At 50.3% G+C, this 22,631-nt stretch overlaps 1 protein-coding gene across 6 annotated transcripts in view; it reads left to right on the forward strand.

The window, feature by feature from the left end:
* The window catches only part of axdnd1 (axonemal dynein light chain domain containing 1), a 314,107-nt gene that overhangs the window by 113,394 nt on the left and 178,082 nt on the right, over window positions 1-22,631 (forward strand). For all 6 annotated transcript variants that reach the window (XM_038794662.1, XM_038794663.1, XM_038794660.1 and 3 more), the window contains exons 13-14: window positions 527-647; window positions 1,127-1,228. In XM_038794662.1, the coding sequence (XP_038650590.1) occupies window positions 527-647; window positions 1,127-1,228 (223 nt within the window). The remainder of the gene's footprint in view (window positions 1-526; window positions 648-1,126; window positions 1,229-22,631) is intronic.

A 22,631-nucleotide genomic window follows, 5' to 3' on the forward strand; every position in this document is an offset into this window, starting at 1 on the left:
TCGATGCTCCTCATTATTTTATAGACCTCTATATGATCACCCCTAAGCCTGGAAAAAAGCCCCAGCCTATCCAGCCTTTCCTTATAACTCAGACCATCAAGTCCTGGTAGCATCCTCGTAAATCTCTTCTGCACTCTTTCTAGTTTAACAATATCCTTCCTATAATAGGGTGACCAGAACTGAACACAGTGTTCCATGTGTGGTCTTACCAATGTCTTGTACAACTTCAACAAGACATCCCAACTCTTTATTTGCTAGTTCCTATTTTCATAATTCCCTTATCCCTCTCTCAATTCTGTAGCTTTAGTCAATAGAGGTAAGAAACAAACTATATACTTTTGAAAAGCTGTATTGTGCAGTTTGCTCTTCCCTCAAGTAAACATTTATCCATAATTTCTTAGTTGCCCAAGAATTACTGAATTCATCACATGTAGTTAGTCCATTAGGCAGTCGCAACCTGCAACCAAAGTCTTATATGATTACAGCAGAGGAAAATAGATAATTTGAATTGTTTTTATACCCATAGTATGCTGGATGAATATCACCAGTTGTATGAATTGCAGAGAAAAAGATTGATTGCCCAAGTAAATAACTTAACCCAGGAGAAAGACTGGTGGAATGAAGCAGCCTATAGCCTAGCACTGAAGGTAAATCACTCTGCACATCATACTTTATCTCTTAATTGAATAACTTTCTTCTTTATGTCCACCCCCTGTCCCACCTGCAAGTAAAAGAAAAGTAATTTTAATTTTATACAGCTATTTTATTTTGTTTTATATAACAAATGTAGGAATTAAAACAATGCAGCAAAATCCAAAGTTTAGCTGTCAATCTGTTCCAGTTTTAAACATAGAAGTTTGTCACTGGGTCACATGGAATCTGGGTAGGGCCTTCTTTATTGGATAAATAATGCATCTGTCATGGGACCAAATAATATATTAATAGACGAAGGTCCTCCCTGTACTAAATCAGAATGTAAAAGTTTGTTCACCTCCTAATTGCTAATATGCAAAACAAACATCTTCATTTTAGATGACTAGGCCATATATAAGTTTAGTTGGAATGTTGCATATGATGAAATCCTGAATCTTTCATTGGAGATCTTTATTCATTGTTTTATTTGCAGGTGATTGAGGAACAAAGCCTCAAACTGGTTCATGATCTGCAAATCAGTGAGAAACTCTGGGTTAAGATTGCACAACACTTTGCTGTAGTGCTTGGCACAAAGGTAATTCATTGATTTAATTACTTAATTTATATATTAACCAATTGATCTACAAATTTATCACCTACATTTAGCTGTAAAAAGTTGTTTAGATATTGCATTAAATTTTAGCCTCGGTACCTGGAACAACATTGTGGCAAAATTAATAACCTGTGTTAGAATTTTCAGCAACTATCTTGAGGGTGGAAGCAGGAATTGTGAATATTTTCTTTTAAAACTCAGACATAGAATAACAAATCCTTTAGGTATTGTATAAGTTTAAATGGCTACGATATGTTGTTAATTCTACATTTTATTGGTATTCATCAGTGCTCCACAGCATCTGCTCTATAAATCATTGAAAGGTGTCTGCTTTCACAACTATTATATGTTCCAAAATGCTTGGCTTTTTCGGGGAGACCCGTGTATTAATATTCTACTGCACACAAATATGCTACACTATGAGCCCGATTTGATGATCTTAAATTGCTTGTCAGTGTAATTGTTAGCACGCTGAGGATTATTGAGCAAATATTATCTAATGTTGGGGACTGTGTTTTGAATTTTACAAGTATGAGCTGGCTGGGTGCAGTCTGCCCATTGTGAACAGTGGAACAATCCATTGAATGCATTCAGCATTTCATAGAAAACTTTGAAGAGCAAGTAGAATTGTTAGAAAGTTTCTTAAAGTGCTTAGGGCTCAAACGTTTGGCTCCCAAATGAAGATTCCGCAGATTTGCAAAGAATTAAAAACATTTCCTTTCTGTTCTGTGTCTGGATTAAAGGCTGTCACATACTGCTGAGAAGTTGTCAGCGTTCATAGCCTTTGCTATACTCAGCACCTTCAGCCATTTCTTGATATTATGTGGCATGAATTGATTTAACTGAAGACTGGCTTCTGTGATGCCACTGACCTCAGGAGGAGGCTGAGATGTATCATACATGTGGCACCTGAGTGATGGTTGCAAATCTTTCAGCCTTGTCATTTCTACTGATGTGCCAGACTCCCCCATTGTTGATGATGGGGATATTTGTGGAGATTCCTCATCCTGTTAGTTGTTTAATTGTTCACCATTCATGACTGGATGTGGCAGGGCAGCTGAGCTTAGATCTGATCCCTTTGTTGTCCATAGCTTGCTGTTTCCACCGTTTGACACGGACATAGTCCTGTTTTGTAACTTCACAAGGTTGGCACATCATGGGCGGTATTCTGCGGGAATCGACGGGGCGGGCAACTCCGGTGCCGAGAAGTGGCGTGAGCCACTCAGGCGTGGGCCGCCCCAAAGGTGCAGAATCCTCCGCACCTTCAGGGGCTAGGTTGGCGCCGGAGTGGCTTGCGCCACGCCGGCCGGCGTGGAAGGGGCTTGGCGCCACACCAACTGGCGCCGAAGGGCCTCCACCGGCCGGTGCGAGTTGGCGCATGCGCGGGAGTGCCAGCGTGTGCTGGCGTCATCCCAGTGCATACGCAGGGAGAGTTCATCTCCGCATCGGCCATTGCGGAGGACCATAGCGGCCGACGTGGAAGAATAGAGTGCCCCCATAGCACAGGCCCGCCTGCGGATTGGTGGGCCACAATCGCAGGCCAGGCCACCGTGGGGGCACCCCCTGTGGCCAGCTCCCCCCGCGCCCCCCAGAGGACCCTGGAGGCCGCCCCGCAGCCAGGTTCCGTCGGCAAATACCTGGTGTAATATACGCCGGCGGGACTGGCCGAAAATGGGCGGCTACTTGGCCCATCGCGGGCCGGAGAATCGCTGGGGGGGGGGCACAACGTGAATCCCGACAGGCACAACGTGAATCCCGCTCCCGCAAAATCCCCGGCGCCAAAGAATTCGGCAGCCGGCAGGGGCGGGATTCACGCCATCCCCCCCGGCGATTCTCCGACCTGGCGGGTGGTCGGAGAATCCCGCGCCATATTTAGATATGTTTAGTGCTGTTGCCGAAATGCTCCCCTCATTGAACCTGGATTGATACATGATTTGATAGTAATGGTAAAGTGAGGGATATGCCGAGCAATAAGATTACAGATTGTGGTTCAATACAATTCTGCTGCTGCTGATGGCTGACAGTGTCTCATGGATGCCCATTTATGAGCTGCTAGATCTTTGCTGCATTTATCCCATTTAACACAGTGATTGTGCTGATACAAAGATACACCAGAAAGCACCTCATCTTTGAGATGTGCAATCTGACTTAGTGATGCTAACATCGCACAAATCTTGACTTCTTGCTGAAGCATGAATCTACTTAGCATTGCATTTAATGCTGGGTTGCAATGCATGATGATCATAATCAGGAGGCAGAACAACGTTTGCCTCCTTCATTATTTTTAAATGATGTGGGTTAACTGCGGATAGTGAACCCCATTCCTAATTTTTAAAAAAAATTTAGAGTACCCAATTCATTGTTTTCCAATTAAGGGGCAATTTAACGTGGCCAATCCACCTATCCTGCACATCTTTGGGTTGTGGGGGCGAAACCCACGCAGACACGGGGAGAATGTGCAAACTCCACACGGATAGTAACCCAGAGCTGGGGCCGAACCTGGGACCTCGGCGCCGTGAGGCAACAGGGCTAACCCACTGCGCCACCGTGCTGACCCCCATTCCTAATTTTGACAGCTATTCCATTTTGGACCTTTAGAACTTGACATAGGTTGATTGGAATATTACATATGTGTGTAAGAAAAACTACATGGAGTCAGTGCAACACTAAATACATCTTTGCTTCCGTTGGACTGCTCTGTTGTTCTATTTTCTTCATTACTTACATAAAGTAGGCCCATGCTTTAAATTGTCCCATTTTAAGTTGTTTCAATATAACATCAGTGAGTTAATGGCACAATTATTCGTGCTTTGTGTCAGGAATTCTATTTTATAATTATTTTGCGCTGGGTGTGCCTTCGGGTTGTGTACTCCAATTGGTGCCACTTTGGAGTGACCCCTCTCCTTCCCCGACCTCTTAACGACCCTCCTGGTCATTGGCCGCCCCTCCAGCTTGTAGCTTACTTTACAGTTCTGCAACTGCCTCTCGCTAATCATCTCTGAATTCTTGCTCACAGCAAAGATTTGGGAGAGGGACGTGCATGTGGGAGATGCAGGGAACAGGTTGGTCAGCCAGGAGGAGCGTCGGGGAGCACAGTCAGGGAGGTTCAGTGAGCATGATCGTCAGCGACTGGGAAGAAGGGTCGGGGACTGGGAGAGGTGGGAAGAGAGGGTCAGTGTGCAGAAGAGGTACCGAATGGGAGGACAGGTGAATCAGAGACGGTAAGCATGGGAGGGTAAGTAAAAATAATTGGTAAGCATGGGAGGGTAAGTAAAAATAATTTGGATATTTCTTTTATATTTTTGAATCTATTTTATTGTACAAGTTATTTTATTTATGTATATAGGAATTTAGCAACATAGCATGCTTCAACTTACAAGGTATAGTTCAGGATTCTCAGTCCAGCAACGTGGAATCGGGAAACATGATTGGGTGGAAAATCGGGCGAGTTGCAAATCTTGGCTGGCGGAATGCCATGCTCCAGTGCCTCGACAACAGCGTCAATGCATTTTACTCCGCACGTTCAGTAAATGCCGTTGGCATATAGTTAATGGGCCCGACCCAGTATTCTCTGGGGCCTCTGCAACGCTCTGTCTCTGCCAGGAGGAATTACCAATGGCGAAGTTCACTTGAGCTTTTAAAAATCAGGAAACATGCGCCGTGGCTGCTCAGGGAGAGAGAGGGAGAGAGAGGAGGTAGGACATGTTCCCAGAGGTGTGATCGTGGCCTGCTGGTCCAGCTGCTGGGTGGGGGGGGTGGGGAATAGTGGGAGGGGCGATCAGGGGATGGGCCATGGGGTTGGGATGACCCCCCCAGGACTGGGGTGTCCAGGCACGGACCGTGCAAGGCAGCCATCTTGCTGTGTACCCCACTAACCTCCTAATGTGGCCCGTGGTTGTGTAGAATGACACCGGACGTCTGGGTGCATCCACCCCACCACCCCTGCATTCTACCCCACCAACAACCCCACACCTTCCACCCCACCAACAACCCCACCCCTCTACAACCAGGCGCCACCCACCGGCTGGGCATCATGCAGCCCATCCAAGGGGGATGTCCACAGTAGCCCCTACAGTAGGGCGTCGGACGGGGGCGACAGGGTGTACATCTGGGATAGGTAGTGTCAGCCACTAGTACCACTGCTGACAGGGTTGGGTGCTGGGGCCAGAATCCTCAGTGGTGATGGGCACTGAAGGGGCCAGGGGTGCGGTGCGGGGGACAGAGTGTCAAGGGTAACGGCTGGGTGTGGGGATGAGAGGGAGGAGGGAATGCAGGGGCAGGCGCCATCCACCGGCTGGGCATCATGCACACACCCATGCACCCCAGCCAACAAGATGGCAGCAAGAAGAGTACCATCCAAGATTTGTGGGTCCAGAACTTGAGACCCTCCTGGACATTGTGGAGGAGAGATGGGCCACCCTGTACCCCGGAGTGGGAAGAATGCTGCCACTGCCGCCGTACACGGGGCGCAGATGGCAGAGGCCATGAGGGGTGTGGGCCCCACTGCCAGGATCAGAAAGCAGTGTTGGAAGAAATTGTGCAACCTTGTCAGGGCAGCCAGGATGAGTAAGCAGCGCTGTGCCCCTGGCACCAACCGTCCTATACGACCGTAGAACCCTCCCCATCCAGAGGCTGATCCGCAATCTGCTGTCACCCCACCATGCACCACGTGCCACCACCCTTACTGTCCGCCATGACCGGGTACACTGGCCACAAAGGCCATCAGCTGCCCACCCATCTGGGCTGCATGCACCCGACTGCCTAACACTGTGATCTTTCTGTGTGTCTCCCCCGCAAGGGTACAAGGCGGTGTATAACTGCAGAGAGAGAGAAGACCAGAGGGGGACTGCTGGACCAGCGACCCCTCATTGTCGCTGAGCAGCAGGCACTGGACCTGGTAAGTGAGCCCGGAGAGAGGGCAGTCGCTGTGATGGGTCAGCATCAGGCAACAAAGTGATCCCCCACTGAGTTGCAGTTTTACTATGGCACATGTGGCACGAGCCCCACCCTACCTCCCCCACACCACCAGCTCACCACCCCCACACCAAGCCTCACCACACCCTCACCAACCCACCACCCCAACTTGTGATCCAATCATGTGTCGTGTCTTGTGCCTTGCAGGATCACCTGGTGATGAGTTGGGAACATCTGGTGACCCTCGCCTTAAACCCCAACCCTAAGCAGATTCCAGTGATTAGGAGGCAATGGATAGTGAAAGGAGCCCCCAAAACCCAGCCCAAGATGCCCTGGAGCACCAGTCCGGGGACATTCCCCACTTTCTTTCACAGCTGTCTCCAACAGCCTCCATATCCCAGAGACACTCACCTTGGTGAACCCACATTCCCACAAGCTCCTCCTTCTCTCTCACCTTTCCATCAGGAGTTATCTGTTCACAATGTACAGTCATTTTAGCTCACCTAACATTTCAGTCTAATTAGAGTCCTTGCTGTCAAACATACCATCAATAATAGAGTAATATCATAACACAATTAGTTGAAACAACTAACTTATCAGCATAAGAACTGGCTGTATCATCGTACTGATTACACCAGTAACTGTCAGCTTCCATCCAAATAATGACTTACACCGACTCACATGATCCAACATTGTTCAAATGTTTTGAAAATTCAGCTGAGGTCTCAGTGTTCATAATGGTCTTAATATTCACAACAATCACTTGATTCAAACGCTGAAGTTGTTGAAAACTTGCAATTTTGCCTCTCCTTCAAAATTTCAACAAGATTAGAATTAAGATAGAGTTGTTGCAAATTTAGATTCTGTTTCAAGTTTAATGACAGCTATGCTTCATGATTCTGGGTTTTCATTTGAGTGAACTCAAGATGGCAGCCTCCAGGGAGACTGCCTAATGGCATAGTCACATGACTATGTCCAGCCAGATATGCCATGGAGAACTGATTAAATTTCAAACCCACACATTCCCCCTTTTCATGCTGAACAAAGATGCAAACATCCCCCATTTTCTTAGCGGGCACAAGACAAATTTGCATACACGGTCATGTGTAACTGAGTTAGCTGAGTTAGCCATTATAATATTCCTACTGTCCTTGTGCACTGTTTGTTCTACCAACAGTCTCAGTGGCTGACTGCAATCTTTAAATCATGCAGGTTCCTTAATGCACATTAACATTGGCTGTTCGCCAGGATGATGTTCCCTCTCTGGGGAATGTCATTCCTGTGGCACTTGTTGCCATGGTAACTGATGTTCTATTGTGGATGTGGGGACATATAGGGCTGGATTCTTTGTTTCTGAGGCTGTGCTGGCACAAACGGAGAATCCACGGGAGGTTCACGACAGGAATGGTGGCGCAAACCCCTCACTAATTCCGGTACTGGTGACGGGCTCGGACCAGCACCGCGGGAAACTCCCGCGGATCGCACCGAAAACAGCTGGAGAGTGGCCGGGTCCCAGGCCGCGCATACACAGGGCTGATGATCTGCACCGGCCATGCTGTAAAACACGCCGCCGGCCTTGTGCGAACCCTAACCCGCCAACTGGGGTGACATGGGTCATCAATGGCTCTCTAGCTTGTTTCACTTGTGCTCATTGCAAACACTGCACTGCCCAATGTATTCTTTAACTTATTTACTCATATTTGGCCAGTACAGCACTTCTTTTACTTTCTCAGAATCAATTCCATTCCTTGATGGCTTTCCTGGATGCACTTCAACACCTCTTCTTGCAACTCTTTGGGGACGGTGACTCTATTTTCTTTGTACAAGAGGCTACCTTGGCTGTCAAATGATCTTGGTATGCTCACTATGCTCTTCTGCAGAATGGGTCTGAATGTAGGAGAATTCCTGCACATGGACATCCCCCCCCCCCCCCCCCCCCCCCCCCCCAGCACTGGCCATGGCAGTACTCCCACCCCCTCCCTGCCAGATACTCAAGGAGCCCAATGGTAGTGGCCATACTTTGAACGTGGAACCAAATGAGACATCCCGTTGGTCTGACTGGGATGTCCACCATGGCTCCCAACTGCAAAAATAACAAATTCACCCCTGCAACAATGGACACCTCCTTCAAATAGTGGTGACAGGATGGAGGGACTCTGATGGTCAGAGACATGTACATAGAAGACAGAGGACAACCCTAGGGGAGTTAATGGGCAAATATTAGCCCGCGAAAGGGGACAAACTAAGATATAACCAAGTCAAACACTTCCTCTGTCTGCAAGAAAGCAACAACTTTCCCCCAGGTACCGAGACACTCAACACTGGACAGACTGCTGAAGGCGGACAAACTAGGAGATGGGAACAGTGCAGACATGTACGGACCAATACTGGAGGAGACACATTCACCCCTTGGACGAGAGAAAGGAAAACTGGGAGGAAGAACTAGGCAGGGAGATAGGGTTAGAACTCTGGGCCGAAGCACTGCACAGGGAAAACTTCACCTCCATGTGCGCAGGGCTGAGCCTAACGCGGCTAAAGGTGGTGCACAGGGCACAATGAACAGGTTCTTTCCAGAGGTGGACAAGTGTGAACGGTGCCAGGGAGACCGGCCAACTACGGCCACATGTTCTGGTCTTCCCCAGACTTGTCGGGTACTGGACTCCCTTCTTTGAGGCCATGTCCAGGTTTGGGGGGGGGGGGTGAGAAATTCCTCCAGGTTGCTCACCCACACCCCGCTTTCGGCTGCTTCGAGTCCCGCCACCGAAGCTATCAGGGAGGCAAAGGCCAAAACATCGGCCTCTCTCAGCACCTGGACTCCCGGGTCTTCCGACATCCCAAATATCGCCACTTCTGTCCTCGGGGCCACCTCTATCCCCAGCACCTCGAACATTACATCTGCAAACCCCTGCCAGAACCACTTCAGTCTTGGACACGTCCAGAACATGTGGATGTGATTCGTGGACTTCCCTGCACACCGCCCACACCTATCTTCCATCCCCTCAAAGAACCTACTCATCCTTGCTACCGTCATATGTGCCCTATGTATTACCTTAAACTGAATGAGGCTTAGCCTTACACACGATGAGGATGCAGTCACCCTCACCAGGCCTCTGCCCATGTCTTGGCCCCCACCTCCACTCCCAGTTCCTCCTCCCATTGAAATCAAACCATCAACTCCTCGTAGACCTCAGACACCTTCACCCTCCCGTATCTCGTCCCTCGACAGCACCTTGTCTCGCAACCCCAGGCCGGCAGCCCAAGAAAGGACGGCACCTCTCTCCTTATAAAATTCCAGACCTGCAGGTACCTGAAATCGTTCTCTTTGGGCAACTCGTACTCTTCCTTCAGGTCCTCCAGCTAGGCAAATTTGCCCCCTGTGAACAGATCACAAATCGATCGATCCCTGCTTGCCGCCACCCCTGAAACCTCGCATCTGACTTCCGCAGCACAAACCTATGGTTATCGCAGATCGGTGCCCACAGTGAAGCACTCTCCAGCCCCAAATGCTGCCTCCCCTGCCACCACAACCTTAGAGCCGACACCACTACTCGGCTCACGGAGTACCTGACCCGCGCAAATGGCAGAGGCGCTGATAACAAAGCCCTCAAACTCGTTCCCCTCCATGATGCAGCCTCCATCCACCTCCACACCAACCCCTCCCCCACGGCCCATTTCTCATAACAATATTCGTCGCCCAGTAGTAGTTCCAGAAAAGTCCTCCTAACCTGCAGGGTCTTCGCCGCCCACAAACCAGTGATCAGCTGGATCTTCTTGAAAAACGATTTCGGGACGAAAATTGGGATGTTCTTTAACACGAACAGAAACCTTGGCAGACCATCATTTTTACTGTCTACACCGCACCGCCAGTGACAGCGACAGCACATCCCACCTCCTCAAGTCAGCCTTCATCTGCTCCACTAGCCGGGCCAGTTCAACTTGTGTAGCTGCGCCCAACCCCGAGTCACCTGGATGCTCAAGTATCTAAAGCTGGCCCCCACCACACCGAACAGCAGCTCCCCTAACCTCCTCCTCTGCCCTTTCGTCTCAATTGGGAACAGTCAACTTGTACCCGGAAAATTTGCCAAAACTCCTCCAAAATCCCTATAATGTTCCCAATACTGCTCAACAAGTCTGAGATATGTAACAAAGGTCAACCGCATACAATGAGATCCTGTGCTCGATCACCCCCCACCCCCCGCTCAATCCCTCCCAAGTCCCTCGACACCCTGAGCACCATCGCCAGCGGCTTTATCACCAAGGCGCAGAACAAACTCATTTGATCTTCACCTATCACCCCCGGACGCAGTCCTCAATTCGCGAGGCCAACACCTTCGCCGACAACTTGGCGTCTACGTTCAGTAGTGATGTCGGGCGGTATGACCCACACTGCTCCAGATCTTTATCCTTCTTTAACATCAGGGAGATGGAAGCCTGCGACAATGTAAGGGGGCATTCCCCCCCTCTCCTTTGCTTCATTTATACGCCCTCACCAACAGTGGCCCCACCAGGTCCGCCCCAAATCTTTTATAGAGCTCTACCGGGAACCCAACCAGCCCCGGGGCCTTCCCTGCCTGCATTGCCCCAATACTCTACATCACCTCCTTCAACCCAATTGGGGCCCCCAGTCCCTGAACCAGAGTTTTTGGGAAACTCAAACCTGTCCAGAAACCGCCTCATCCTCTCTGCCGTAGCTGGGGGCTATGACTCGTATAACTTACCATATAATGCCTCAAACTCCCCATTCACCCCCTCCAGGTCCATCATCACCTTGCCCTTATCATCCCTAACTCTGCCAATCTCCCTCGCCGTCTCTTGTTTTCTCAACTGATGGGATGGGCCAACATCCTACTCACCTTCGCCCCATACTCATACACTGCCTCTCTGGCTCTTCGTAACTGCCCATTGCCTTTCTCGTCGAAACTAGCCCAAACCCCATCTGGAGCATCAGACTCTCCTTCAACAGACCTGCCTCCGGCACCTCCAAGTATGTCCTGTCCTCCTCAAAATCTTGTCCACCATCCTTGCCATCTCTTCTCGCTCTGCTTTCTCCCTATGTGCACGAATTGAGATAAATTTCCCCCTGACTATCGCTTTGAGTGCCTCCCACAAGGGGCAACACGGTAGCATGGTGGTTAGCATAAATGCTTCACAGCTCCAGGGTCCCAGATTCGATTCCCGGCTGGGTCACTGTCTGTGCGGAGTCTGCACGTCCTCCCCGTGTGTGCGTGGGTTTCCTCCGGGTGCTCCGGTTTCCTCCCACAGTCCAAAGATGTGCGGGTTAGGTGGATTGGCTATGCTAAATTGCCCGTAGTGTCCTAAAAAGTAAAGGTTGGGGGGGGGGTTGTTGGGTTACGGGTATAGGGTGGATACGTGGTTTGAGTAGGGTGACCATTGTTCGGCACAACATTGAGGGACGAAGGGCCTGTTCTGTGCTGTACTGTTCTATAAAGTAGCGGCCGTGACCTCCCCCGTATCGTTTAGCTCACTAACCTCCAAGTGACGGCCTTCACCCGCTCGCACACCTCCTCCTCCGCAACAATCCCACATCGGTCTCCACTGCTGGCCCTGGTACCCCCAGGCCATGTGCCAATCCACCCAGTGCGACATGTGGTCAGAAACCACAATCGTCGAATACTCCAAGTCGACCACCCCTGCCAGCAACAACACCTAACACAAAGAAATCAATCTGGGATTACACCCAGTGCACATGGGAGAAGTATGAAAATTCCTTGGCTCAAGGGCAGCACGGTGGTGCAGAGGTTAGCACTGCTACCTCATGGCGCCATGGTCCCAGCGGGGGTTTCGGGGGTTTTACAGTAGAATATATAAATCGGGACCCCCAGCCGGGGAGGAGGGTATGAAGCAATTCCTGAGGGGATGGCGTTCTGGAGGATAGATGAGGAGTTGATGGAGGGCTTGGGAGCCCCAATTGGGCTTGATGAGGTTATAGACGGTTTGGAGGCGATGCAATCGGGTAAGGCCCCGGGACCTGATGAATACCCAGTTAAATTTTATGAAAGAACATAAGAACATAAGATCTAGGAGCAGGAGTAGGCCATCTGGCCCCTCGGGCCTGCTCCACCATTCAATGAGCTCCACTTTCCGGCCCGAACACCATAACCCTTAATCCCTTTATTCTTCAAAAAACTATCTATCGTTATCTTAAAAACATTTAATGAAGGAGCCTCAACTGCTTCACTGGGCAAGAAATTCCATAGATTCACAACCCTTTGGGTGAAGAAGTTCCTCCTAAACTCAGTCCTAAATCTACTTCCCCTTATTTTGAGGCTATGCCCCCTAGTTCTGCTTTCACCCGCCAGTGGAAACAACCTGCCCGCATCTATCCTATCTATTCCCTTCATAATTTTATATGTTTCTATAAGATCCTCCCCGCATCCTTCTAAAAAGGTTTTCCGGGTTGCTGGGGCCACTCCTGGTGAAGGCTTTTAATGAGTCCAAGGAGCTGGGAGTGCTCCCCACAACATTATCACAGGCATCGATAATAGGGGAGGACCAGACAGGATTTGTTAAGGGATGACACCTGACGTCCAATATTAGACGGCTCCTAAATGTGATAATGATGCCTGCGGAGGGGCATGAGGTCGACATGGTGGTGGCCATGGATGCAGAGAAGGCCTTTGATCGGGTGGGATGGAGGTACCAGTGGGATGTCCTGTGATGGTTCGGGTTCAGGCAGGGATTCGTGGTTTGGGTCCAGTTGCTTTATCACGCACCGGTGGCGAACGTAAGGACCAACCGGGTCAGGTCAGAGTATTGTAGTCTGTGCAGGGGGACAAGGCAGGGGTGCCCACTCTCCCCACTACTGTTTTCCCTGGCCATATAGCCTTTGGCAATGGCGCTGAGGGTATCGAACATTTGGCGGGGGATAGTGAGGGGGTTGGGGGGGGGGGGGGGGGGGGGGGGGGGGGGGGGGGGGGGTGGAGCATAGGGTCTCGCTCTATGCAGATGATTTGCTCCTGTACATAACAGACCCATTGGGAGCATTACAGGAATTATGGGAATCCTGAAGGAATTTGGCCGGTTCTCAGGTTACAAACTAAACATGAGCAAGAGTGAGGTCTTTACGATCCAGGCAAGGGGCAGGAGAGGAGACTGAGGGAGATACCGTTCAAAGTGGTGGGAAGGAGATTTATGTATCAAGGGATTCAGGTGGCAAGGGACTGGGCTCAGCTTCATGAATTAAATTTGGGCAGGCTGATTGAGCAAATGAAAGGGGACTTCCGCAGGTGGGACGTGCTCCCGCTGTCATTGGCGGGGAGGGTACAGACTGTGAAAACGACAGTCCTCCCGCGATTGCTATTTGTGTTTCAATGTCTCCCAATCTTCATCCCCAAGGCATTTTTTAGGAAAGTGAACGCGGCGAGCTCGGGTTTTATATGGGCTGGGAAACCCCCGAGGGTGAAGAAGGTCCTTCTTGGGTGGGGGTGCGGGGAGAGAGGCTTGGCCCTTCCGAACTTTATTAACTACTACTGGGTGGCTAATATTTCAATAGTTTGGAAGTGGGTCGTGGGGAAGGGGTCGGTGTGGGAGCGAGTGGACGCGGCATCTTGTAAGGGCACTAGTCTGGAGCTCTGTTAACGGCACCTCTGCCATTCTTGCCAACTCGGTACTCCACAAGCCCAGTGGTAGTGGCAGCCCTGAGAGTGTAAGGGCAATGGAGGCAGCGCATGAGACTGGAGAGTGTGTCGGTGTGGTCACCGATCAGTGACTCACTGGTTTGCTCCGGGGGGGGTGGATGGGGCTTCAAGAGGTGGCAGTGGGCAGGGATTGAGAGGTTTGACGATCTCTTCATTGAGGAGATTCCTGAGCCTGGAGGAGCTAGAGGAGAAATTTGAGTTTGTGGGTGGGAACGGATTTCGGTACCTGCAGGTACGGGACATTGTCTGGAGGTAGGTTCCAAGCTTCTCTCGCATCACTCTAAGGGGACTACAGGATAAGGTGATGTCTAAAACAGGGGTTGGGAAATTGTATGATCCCCCCTCTCGCCCGTACAGGTTGGGACCAAAGGGGTCTTGTAAATATATAAGGAATTGATGGAGTGGGAAGGGGTCCGAATCGGAGAGGTGAAAAGGAAGTGGGAGGACGGGTTGGAAGGGGAGTTGGAAGTCAGTCTATAGGAGAAGGCCCTGAAAAGAGTCAATGCATCCTTGTTATGTGCCAGGCTTAGCCTGATCCAGTTCAAGGTAATCCACAGGCTTCATAAGACTGTGGCCCGGATGAGTAGGTTTTTTGAGGTGGACAGTTGTGGGCGGTGTGGGGGTAGTCCTGCTAACCATGTACATATGTTTTGGGCGTGTCAGAGGCTGAGGGGACTCTGGCAGGGATTCTCAGATGTCATGTCAGAGGCCCTGGAAGGGAGGGTGGCTCCGAGTCCAGAGGTGGCAATATTTGGAGTGTCGGAAGATCCGGGAGCCCAGGGGGGGAGAAAGGACGACGTTTTGGCCTTTGCCTCCCTGGTGGCCCGGAGACGGATTTCGTTGTGATGGAGGGACTCGGAGCCTCCAAAGTTGGGGGTGTGGGTCAGTGATATGGCTGGGTTTCTCAGGCTAGAGAAGATTAAATTCGCCTTGAGTGGTTCATTACAGGGGTTCGCTCGTAGGTGGCAGCCTTTCATTGACTTCTTTATGGAAAATTGACCGTCAGCAGAAGGGAGGAGGGGAATGGGGGGAGGGGAGGGAGGAAAGGGGAGGCATGGCAGTGAAGAATAGGGGCGGTGAATCTAAGGTATGGGTAGCTAGGAGTTAGGGTGGGGGGAAGTTGGGTGTGTTACCATGGGGTTTTTGCCTATGTTGGACCGCTCTGTTATTTAGAACGTTAATATGTTGAAATGTCAAAGTTATAAATGGCCCAATAAAATGTTTACTAAAAGAAAAGGGGATCTCACGGTAGCAATGAAGTCGGCAATAGAAGCCACACTACCCCTCATAAAGGGAGCGATGGACAGACTGAAGCGAGACTGGAGACCAAGAAGTAACGTTTGAGGACCTGGAAGAAGTGGTCAGTACCCAGGATGAGTGGATCGCTCGTGGACAGGCTGAGGTTTCAAGGTTCGTGGCAGCCCAGAAGATGCTGAAGGGGAAGATGACGACCAAGAGAACAGGCCCCGATGATAGAACCTTCGGATCATTGGGCTACCAGAGGGCACAGAAAGTAGGAGCCCAACGGAATTCATCTGAAAGATGCTTGGAAAACTGGTCGGAGAAGAGGTCTTTGCCAAACCCACAAACCCGGGCAAAGAGCAGGTACTGAGGTGGGCAAGGGACACGCGGACATGTAAGTGGGAAGGACACACCATCTGCATTTAGCAGGACATTGATGCCGACCTGACCAAGAGCCAGGCAGAAATTAACAGGGCAAAGCTGCACTCTTCAAAAACAAGGTGCAATTTGGCATGTTATACCCGGCAAGACGATGTGTCACACACAACGACAGAGACCATTATTTTAATACACCGGAGGAAGCAAGCGTGCTTGTGCCGAAGAACAGACTCGGGAGGAAATCATGCAGGAAGACACATAGATACGGACTTACACAAACTAGGGGGAAGGGATAACTGTGCTTGGTGAGGTATGTTCCCCAGTTCATCTAGGGTAAGGGGTCAAGGGTGGGGGAAGGTCAGGGGTGGGTGGGGCAGACTTGTACAGGTTGGGACCAAAGGGCTCCTTTCTTCAGGGGGAGTCACCACACTAGCGCACAATCTGGCGTATGGGAGTGAAAAGGGGGAGGGTTGCCAGAGAGGGAGAGTGTGCCGGTGGAGGGGGGTGGGGGATAGAGCAGCAAGCTGGAGGGAACAGGATACGAGGGGCAATGGAAGGGTGGATATCACAAAAGGGGGCAGGCAAGGGAGGGGAGAAGGGCTGGGGGAGTGGGGAAAGGAAGGGAGAAAACACATAGGCAGAGGGCTCTGGAGGGTGGGATGGGGGGCGGGGGAGAGGGTGGAGACAGAAGGGGGAGGGGAAGGGGAAGGATAGAATGAAAGTTACACAGGTCATACGTGGAGATGGTTGGGAAGAGGAAGGTGGCGATGGCCAAGCTGGACTGCCCAAGAACATTGGCGAGCCCGGGCATGCAGGGGCATATCAATAAGGTAAGTATGGCTGATCTTGAGGAGGGGGACACAGAAACCCCCGTCAGGATAGTCACCTGGAATGTGAGGGGACTGAACAGAGTCTTCACCCTTCTAAAAAGCCTGAGGGCCGATGTAATCTTTCTTCAAGAGACCCACTTGAGAGAAGGACCAACCGAAGCGATGGAAAGGCATACCAGGTGAGCTTCGACACAAGAGCGAGAGGGGGGATCATACAATTTCACAAAAAAATAGCCCTTACAGTGATAAACATGGTGACTGACCCAAGAGGATGGTACATCATGGGTAGCGGGGTCCGAGAAGGGGCCTCAGTGATATTAGTCAACATATACACCACTAACTGGGACGATACCGAGTTCATTAAAAGGACCATGGCAGAAATCCGCGACCTCGACTCCCACCGACTGATGGGACTTTAATTGCGTACAGATCCAGCCCCAGATTGGGGGCCAAATCAGGAATTGTGAGGAAACTAAACAACTTCATGGAGCATATGGGGGGGATGAGGGTGCACCCTTGGAGGTCCTTCTTCTCCCATGTCCACAAAGCCTATTCTCATATAGACTTCTTCGTAGTGGGAAAGTCAGTGCTTTCAGGGGTAGTGGGGGCAGAATACTCTGCAATAGTAATTTCAGCCCATGCATCACACTATGTGGCTGTGAGGTTGGAGACGGGCCAGTTCTCCCCATGGAGGCTGGATACAGCCTTCCTCGCCGAGAAGAGCTTATGCAAGAAAATGACAAAAGCCATTGAAAGGAATGTAACCTGCAACCAGAATGGGGAGGTCTCCGTCGCCACATTCTGGCAGATACTGAAGGCAGTGATCAGGGGGGAAATAATCGCATATAGGGCACTCGGGGATAGAAAGGATAGGGCGGCCAAACAGTGGCTGATCAACTCCAAAGTGGAAGTGAATTGATGGTATTCCATGGCCCCGACAGTGGAGCTGCCACAAATACTCTCCACTGGGAAAGCAGTGAACCAGCTCCCCCAGGTCAGGGAACCTTTTATGAGCACAGAGACAAGGCCAGCCGCTTAATGGCACACCAGCTGAGGGAAACAGGTGGGTACAAGAGAGATAGCACAGATAAGGAGCGGGAACGATAAGGTGATCACTGCTCCAGAGGAAATCAATTGAGCCTTTGTGACCTTCTGCCGGGGACTGCACACCTCCGAGCCGTCGGAGGGGGACTTGAAGATGAAGCAGCTCCTTGATGGGGTGGGCTTCATGGCCATGGGGAAGGAAAAAAGGCAGGGACTGGAGGCACTACTAGGTCTGGTGGAGGTCATGGACTCCATCAATTCCATGTAGTCAGGGAAGGCACTGGGACAGGACGGGTTCCCGGTGGACTACTGCAAATGTTTGCGGCAGCACTGGCCCCGCACCTGAGGGCGATGTTCAACGACTCGCTGTCGAGGGGGGAACCTTCAGCCCATGCTGGCATAGGCCTCAATCTTACTGATCCCAAAGAAAGACAAAGACCCGACACAGTGTGGTCATACAGATCCATCTCACTCCTGAACACTGATGCCAAATTCTTGTTGAAACTCTAGCGAGGTGACTGGAGAGTTGCTTGTCAGAGGTGATCATGGAAGATTAGATTGGATTTGTCAAGGGTAGACAGCTGATGGTGAATATCAGACACCTTCTGAATGTGGTCATGATCCCACCAGGGGAGGGGGCACCAGAGGTGATCATCTCCCTGGACGCAGAGAAAGCCTTCAACCCGAGTAGAATGGAAGTACCTCATGGAGGTACTGGAATGGTTTGGGTTTAGGCCAGCGTTCAGCTCGTGGGTGAACCTACTGTATAATGCTCCCATGGCGAGCATACAGACAAATACAACGAGCTCTGATTGTTTCCATCTGCACAGATGCCCGAGCTGGCGATGCCCACTGTCCCGGCAATTGAGCCCCTGGCCATCGCTCTTAGATCAGTGAAGGAGTGGAGAGGCATTCAGAGGGGATGCAGGGAGCACAGAGTTTCACTCTATGTGGCTGGCCTGCTCCCCTACGTCTCAAACCCCTTAGCCAGCATGGGTAGGACTATGGAACTCCTGAGGGAGTTTGGAGCCTTCTTGGCCCAAACCAAGTTCAGATACCTGGGGATCCAGATAGCCCACAGCTGGGCACCGCTCCACAAATGGAACCTGTCCAACCTGGTGGAGGAAGTAAGGAGGGACCTGCAGAGGTGGATATCTCTCCCGCTCTCCTTGGCGGGAAGAGTGCAGACGATAAAAATGAGCGTGGTGCCAAGGTTCCTCTTCATATACAGATCGTTCCTGATCTTTATCCCCAAATCCTTCTTTGCCAAGGTGGACAAGCTAATCATGTGGGTTGGAAAGAACCCCAGGACCCTCAAAACTGTCCTGCAGAGAGGACGGTGCAGAGGGGCCTGGCACTACCAAACCTCCTATTCTACCACTGGGCAACATCTGTGGAAAGGGTGTGATGGTGGCTGGGAAAGCCAGAGTTGGAATGGAACACATCTCCTGTATTGGAACGTCCCAGCGGGCACTGGCCACCGCCCAACACACAATCCCCTCAGCCAAGTACTCGGTGAGCCTGGTTGTAGTGTTTTTTTTTTTTTAGTTTTTAAAAATAAATTTAGATTACCCAATTATTTTTTCCAATTAAGGGGCAATTTAGCGTGGCCAATCCACCTACTCTGCATATTTTTGGGTTGTGGGGGTGAAACCCACGCATACACGGGGAGAATGTGCAAACTCCACACGGACAGTGACCCAGAGCCGGGATCGATCCTGGGACCTCAGCGCCGTGAGGCGGTTGTGCTAACCACTAGGCCACCGTGCTGCCCTGGCCTGGTTGTAGTGTTAGCCACACTAAGAACCTGGAACCAGCTCAGACACCACTTTAAACTCAGAGACACGTCTGTTGCAACCCCCCCCCCCATCTCGAGAAACTATAGGTTAATTCTGGAAAAAATGGACACCAGATAAAAAACCTGGAGAAGGGACGAAGGGTACTGACAATAAAGGGCCTCTTTGTCGACAGCAGAGTAGCTCTAGCTCACGAGACAACTACGAGACTTCCTCCGCAAGGAGGCTGCAACGTTCCCCCAGCTACCCAGACACACCCTACTGGAATGACTGTTAGCACAGGATGAACTAGGGGCCGGTAAATGCACAGACATATATGGCAGCTATTAGAGGATGTAAGGGTCCCACTAGAGGAGACAAGAGAAAGATGGGAAGAGGAACTCGGCATTGAGATAGCGGGAGGACTCTGGAGCGAAATACTGCATAGAGTGAACTCCACCTCCACCTGTGCAGGGCTGAGCCTATTGCAGCTAAAAGTGGTGCACAGGGTGCACCTGACCAAGACACACAGGGGAGGTTTCTTCTCGGAGGTAGAGAAAAGTGCAAACAGTGTTAGGCGGGTCCGGCCTACCACTTACACATGTTCTGGTCCTGTCCCAAGCTGAGGTCTGGACCGCCTTTTTCGAGGTCAAAGCTGTGGGGGTGAGAATGGAGCCATGCCCTTTATTGGCGGATTTCGGAGTGTCGAAACAGTCAGAACTCTTTGAGGGGAGGGGAGCTAATGCCCTGGCCTTTGCCTCCCTGCTTGCCCAGTGGAGACTCCTGCTCAGATGGAGGTCAGCAGCGCCACCCAAGGACGAAGATAGGCTCCCTGACCGAGCGGAAATCTTGATGCTCCAAAAAGTAAAGTTTGTCATCAAGGAGTCGGAGGAAGATTTCCACTGCACGTGGAAGTAGCTCACCAACACCTCTAAGACCTATTTGTGATCAGGGGCGGTGGGAGGAGGCAGCAGGAAGGAGGTGGGGGTTGGGGAAGGCGAGATATGGGGGAACGGAGGAACTATCAGAGGAGGGGATATGGGGGAGGTGAGATAGCACCCATAACTCAGGGAAAGCAAAATGCTTGCACTATACATTCTGCCCTTGTCTGCGTGGGTCTCACCTTCGCAACCCCAAAAGATGTGTGCAGGGTAGGTGGATTGACCATGCTAAATTGCCCTTAAAAAAATAGAGTTGGGTACTGTACAAAAAAAAGAAAGAAATGCTTGCAGTACACCAGGGGTGCGGGTGCCCACAAGCAGCACAACAGCAACATTGCCCTAAAAGAGGGCAAAGCCTCTGGGCCAGGTTCAACAAGTTTTGGTTTGCCTCGTCTTGTGGGGCTCTTTCTGGGATGACCTGCCCTCTCAGGGTACAACAGAGTATTTGTTAGATCATAATGGTCACTGCAACTATCACAACGATAAAAATGGATAACATTGTCACTATGGCTACCACAAGTGTATATTCTAATCACGTCATATATGTTCAGTTCAAGGATGTACTTTATTTATATCTGTTGTTTGAATACAATTGCATACTCTAATTATGTGTTTGATATGTTTGTTTGTCATAAATGAAAATGTCCAATGATAATATAACAAAAAGAAATGTTTAATGTTAAAATAATTTCAGAAAAATGAAGCCATCTGTTCACATTGCTGACTCATTTTCTTTAAGGGGGGAGCTGCGACGATTTGTAGATTTTAGGAAAATTGGATTATAAATGTGTTGGGTAACTTAAGGGTTAAAAGCCTGGGGTTAGAATGTGTTGACTGCAATAGTCATGTTTTTATAAAAATAATTCTGTTCTGCGGGGCCTGGGTGGTTTAGCAGGCAGAAAATAAAATTGACAAAGGAATGTGTTTTTCAGATTGGTTTGACTGGGGAAGTCCCTGGGTAGTTAATGTGCTTTCAGTCCCTGGGAAATTAATTTGTTTTTTTTGGCTTGGGGAGATTATGTCAATGCTGGGTGGAATTAAGAGAGATGCATTTTGGAGAAAGGTTTTTGGAAACCATTTTGTTAGACTACAAGTAAAGCAGTTTTCTTTCCCAGTAGTTTAACAAAAAAGTAATATTTAAAAGCAGTGCAGTCTTGTCTGAAGCCAAGAGGCTAAAACAATCCAGGTGAATTAGCTGTTTGAAGATGTTCAGTTAGAGTCTGAAAAGGTTCTAACAAGAGACAGAATTTATTCTGTAAAGCAAGTATTACTATATGCCCTACTGATTTTTAAGCTTGTGTGAGAGCTGTAAGTTTCTTTTCTTGTTCCGCACTGTAACCAATCACTGTTTGTCGATGTACCATTTGTCAATGTACCCTGTTGATTATTCTCTTTGTCTACTATGTACTTACTGTGTACGTTCCCTCGGCCGCAGAAAAATACTTTTCACTGTACTTGGTACCTGTGACAATAAATCAAATCAAATCAAAATAAACTAAAATATTGGGGTTTCAGTCCAATATCTTAGCCATTGATGGGGCCTGATCTTGGATTGGAATAGAGAATGCTTCCTTGCATCAACTATGATTTATACAGAACTCCAAAAAATAATCATATCTGACTTGACAAACTTTGAGAAGACACAATTGTTTCTGAAACATCATGTCAAAAACATTACATCTGAAAGATCATGATGTGGAGATGCCGGCGTTGGACTGGGGTGAGCACAGTAAGAAGTCTTACAACACCAGGTTAAAGTCCAACAGGTTTGTTTCAAACACGAGCTTTCGGAGCACGGCTCCTTCTTCAGGTGAATTCACCTGAAGAAGGAGCCGTGCTCCGAAAGCTCGTGTTTGAAACAAACCTGTTGGACTTTAACCTGGTGTTGTAAGACTTCTTACTGAAAGATCATGTCAGGAGGCCGTGTGGGATGTCCTGTTCCCCCAAGAGTCCCAGAGCGTGAACCACAAGGCAGCCAGTGCTGCCTGGGATTAGGTGCCGGTGGCTGTAAGCTCGGGGAGTATGACCAGGAGAACTGGGCAACAATGCAGGAAGGGGCGGGATTCTCCTGGAATTGGCAGGGCGGCCCGTACTGGCGCCAAAGAGTGACGTGAATCACTCCAGCGTCGGGCCGCCCGGAAGGTGCGGAATCCTGCGCACTTCCGGGGGCTAGGCCAGCGCCGGCGGGGTTAGCGCTGTGCCAACCGCCGCCGAATGGCCGAGTTGGCGCATGCATAGGACCACCAGCGTGGTCTGGCACATGCGCAGAACTGCTGCCGTGTTTCTTGCGCATACGCAGGGTGTTTCTTCTTTGCGCCGGCCATCAAGAAGCCTTACAGAGGCTGGCGCGGAGGGAAAGAGTGCCCCGATCGTGGTCCAGGCCACCGTAGGGGCCACAACCGGGGCCGGATCCCCCCGCGCTCCCCGAGGACCCCGCTAACCGCCCTCCAAGCCAGGTCCTGCCGGTATGGACCTTGTCTATTTCATGCCGGTGGGACTGGCTGAAAACGGGTGGCCGCTTAGCCCATCGGAGCCCGGAGAATTGGCGAGGGGGCACTTGCCAACGGCCCCCGACTGGCGCGGCGCGATCCCCGCCCGAAAAC

This window comes from Scyliorhinus canicula, chromosome 4 (assembly GCF_902713615.1).
Source record: "Scyliorhinus canicula chromosome 4, sScyCan1.1, whole genome shotgun sequence".
In the NCBI taxonomy this organism is placed as follows: domain Eukaryota; kingdom Metazoa; phylum Chordata; class Chondrichthyes; order Carcharhiniformes; family Scyliorhinidae; genus Scyliorhinus; species Scyliorhinus canicula.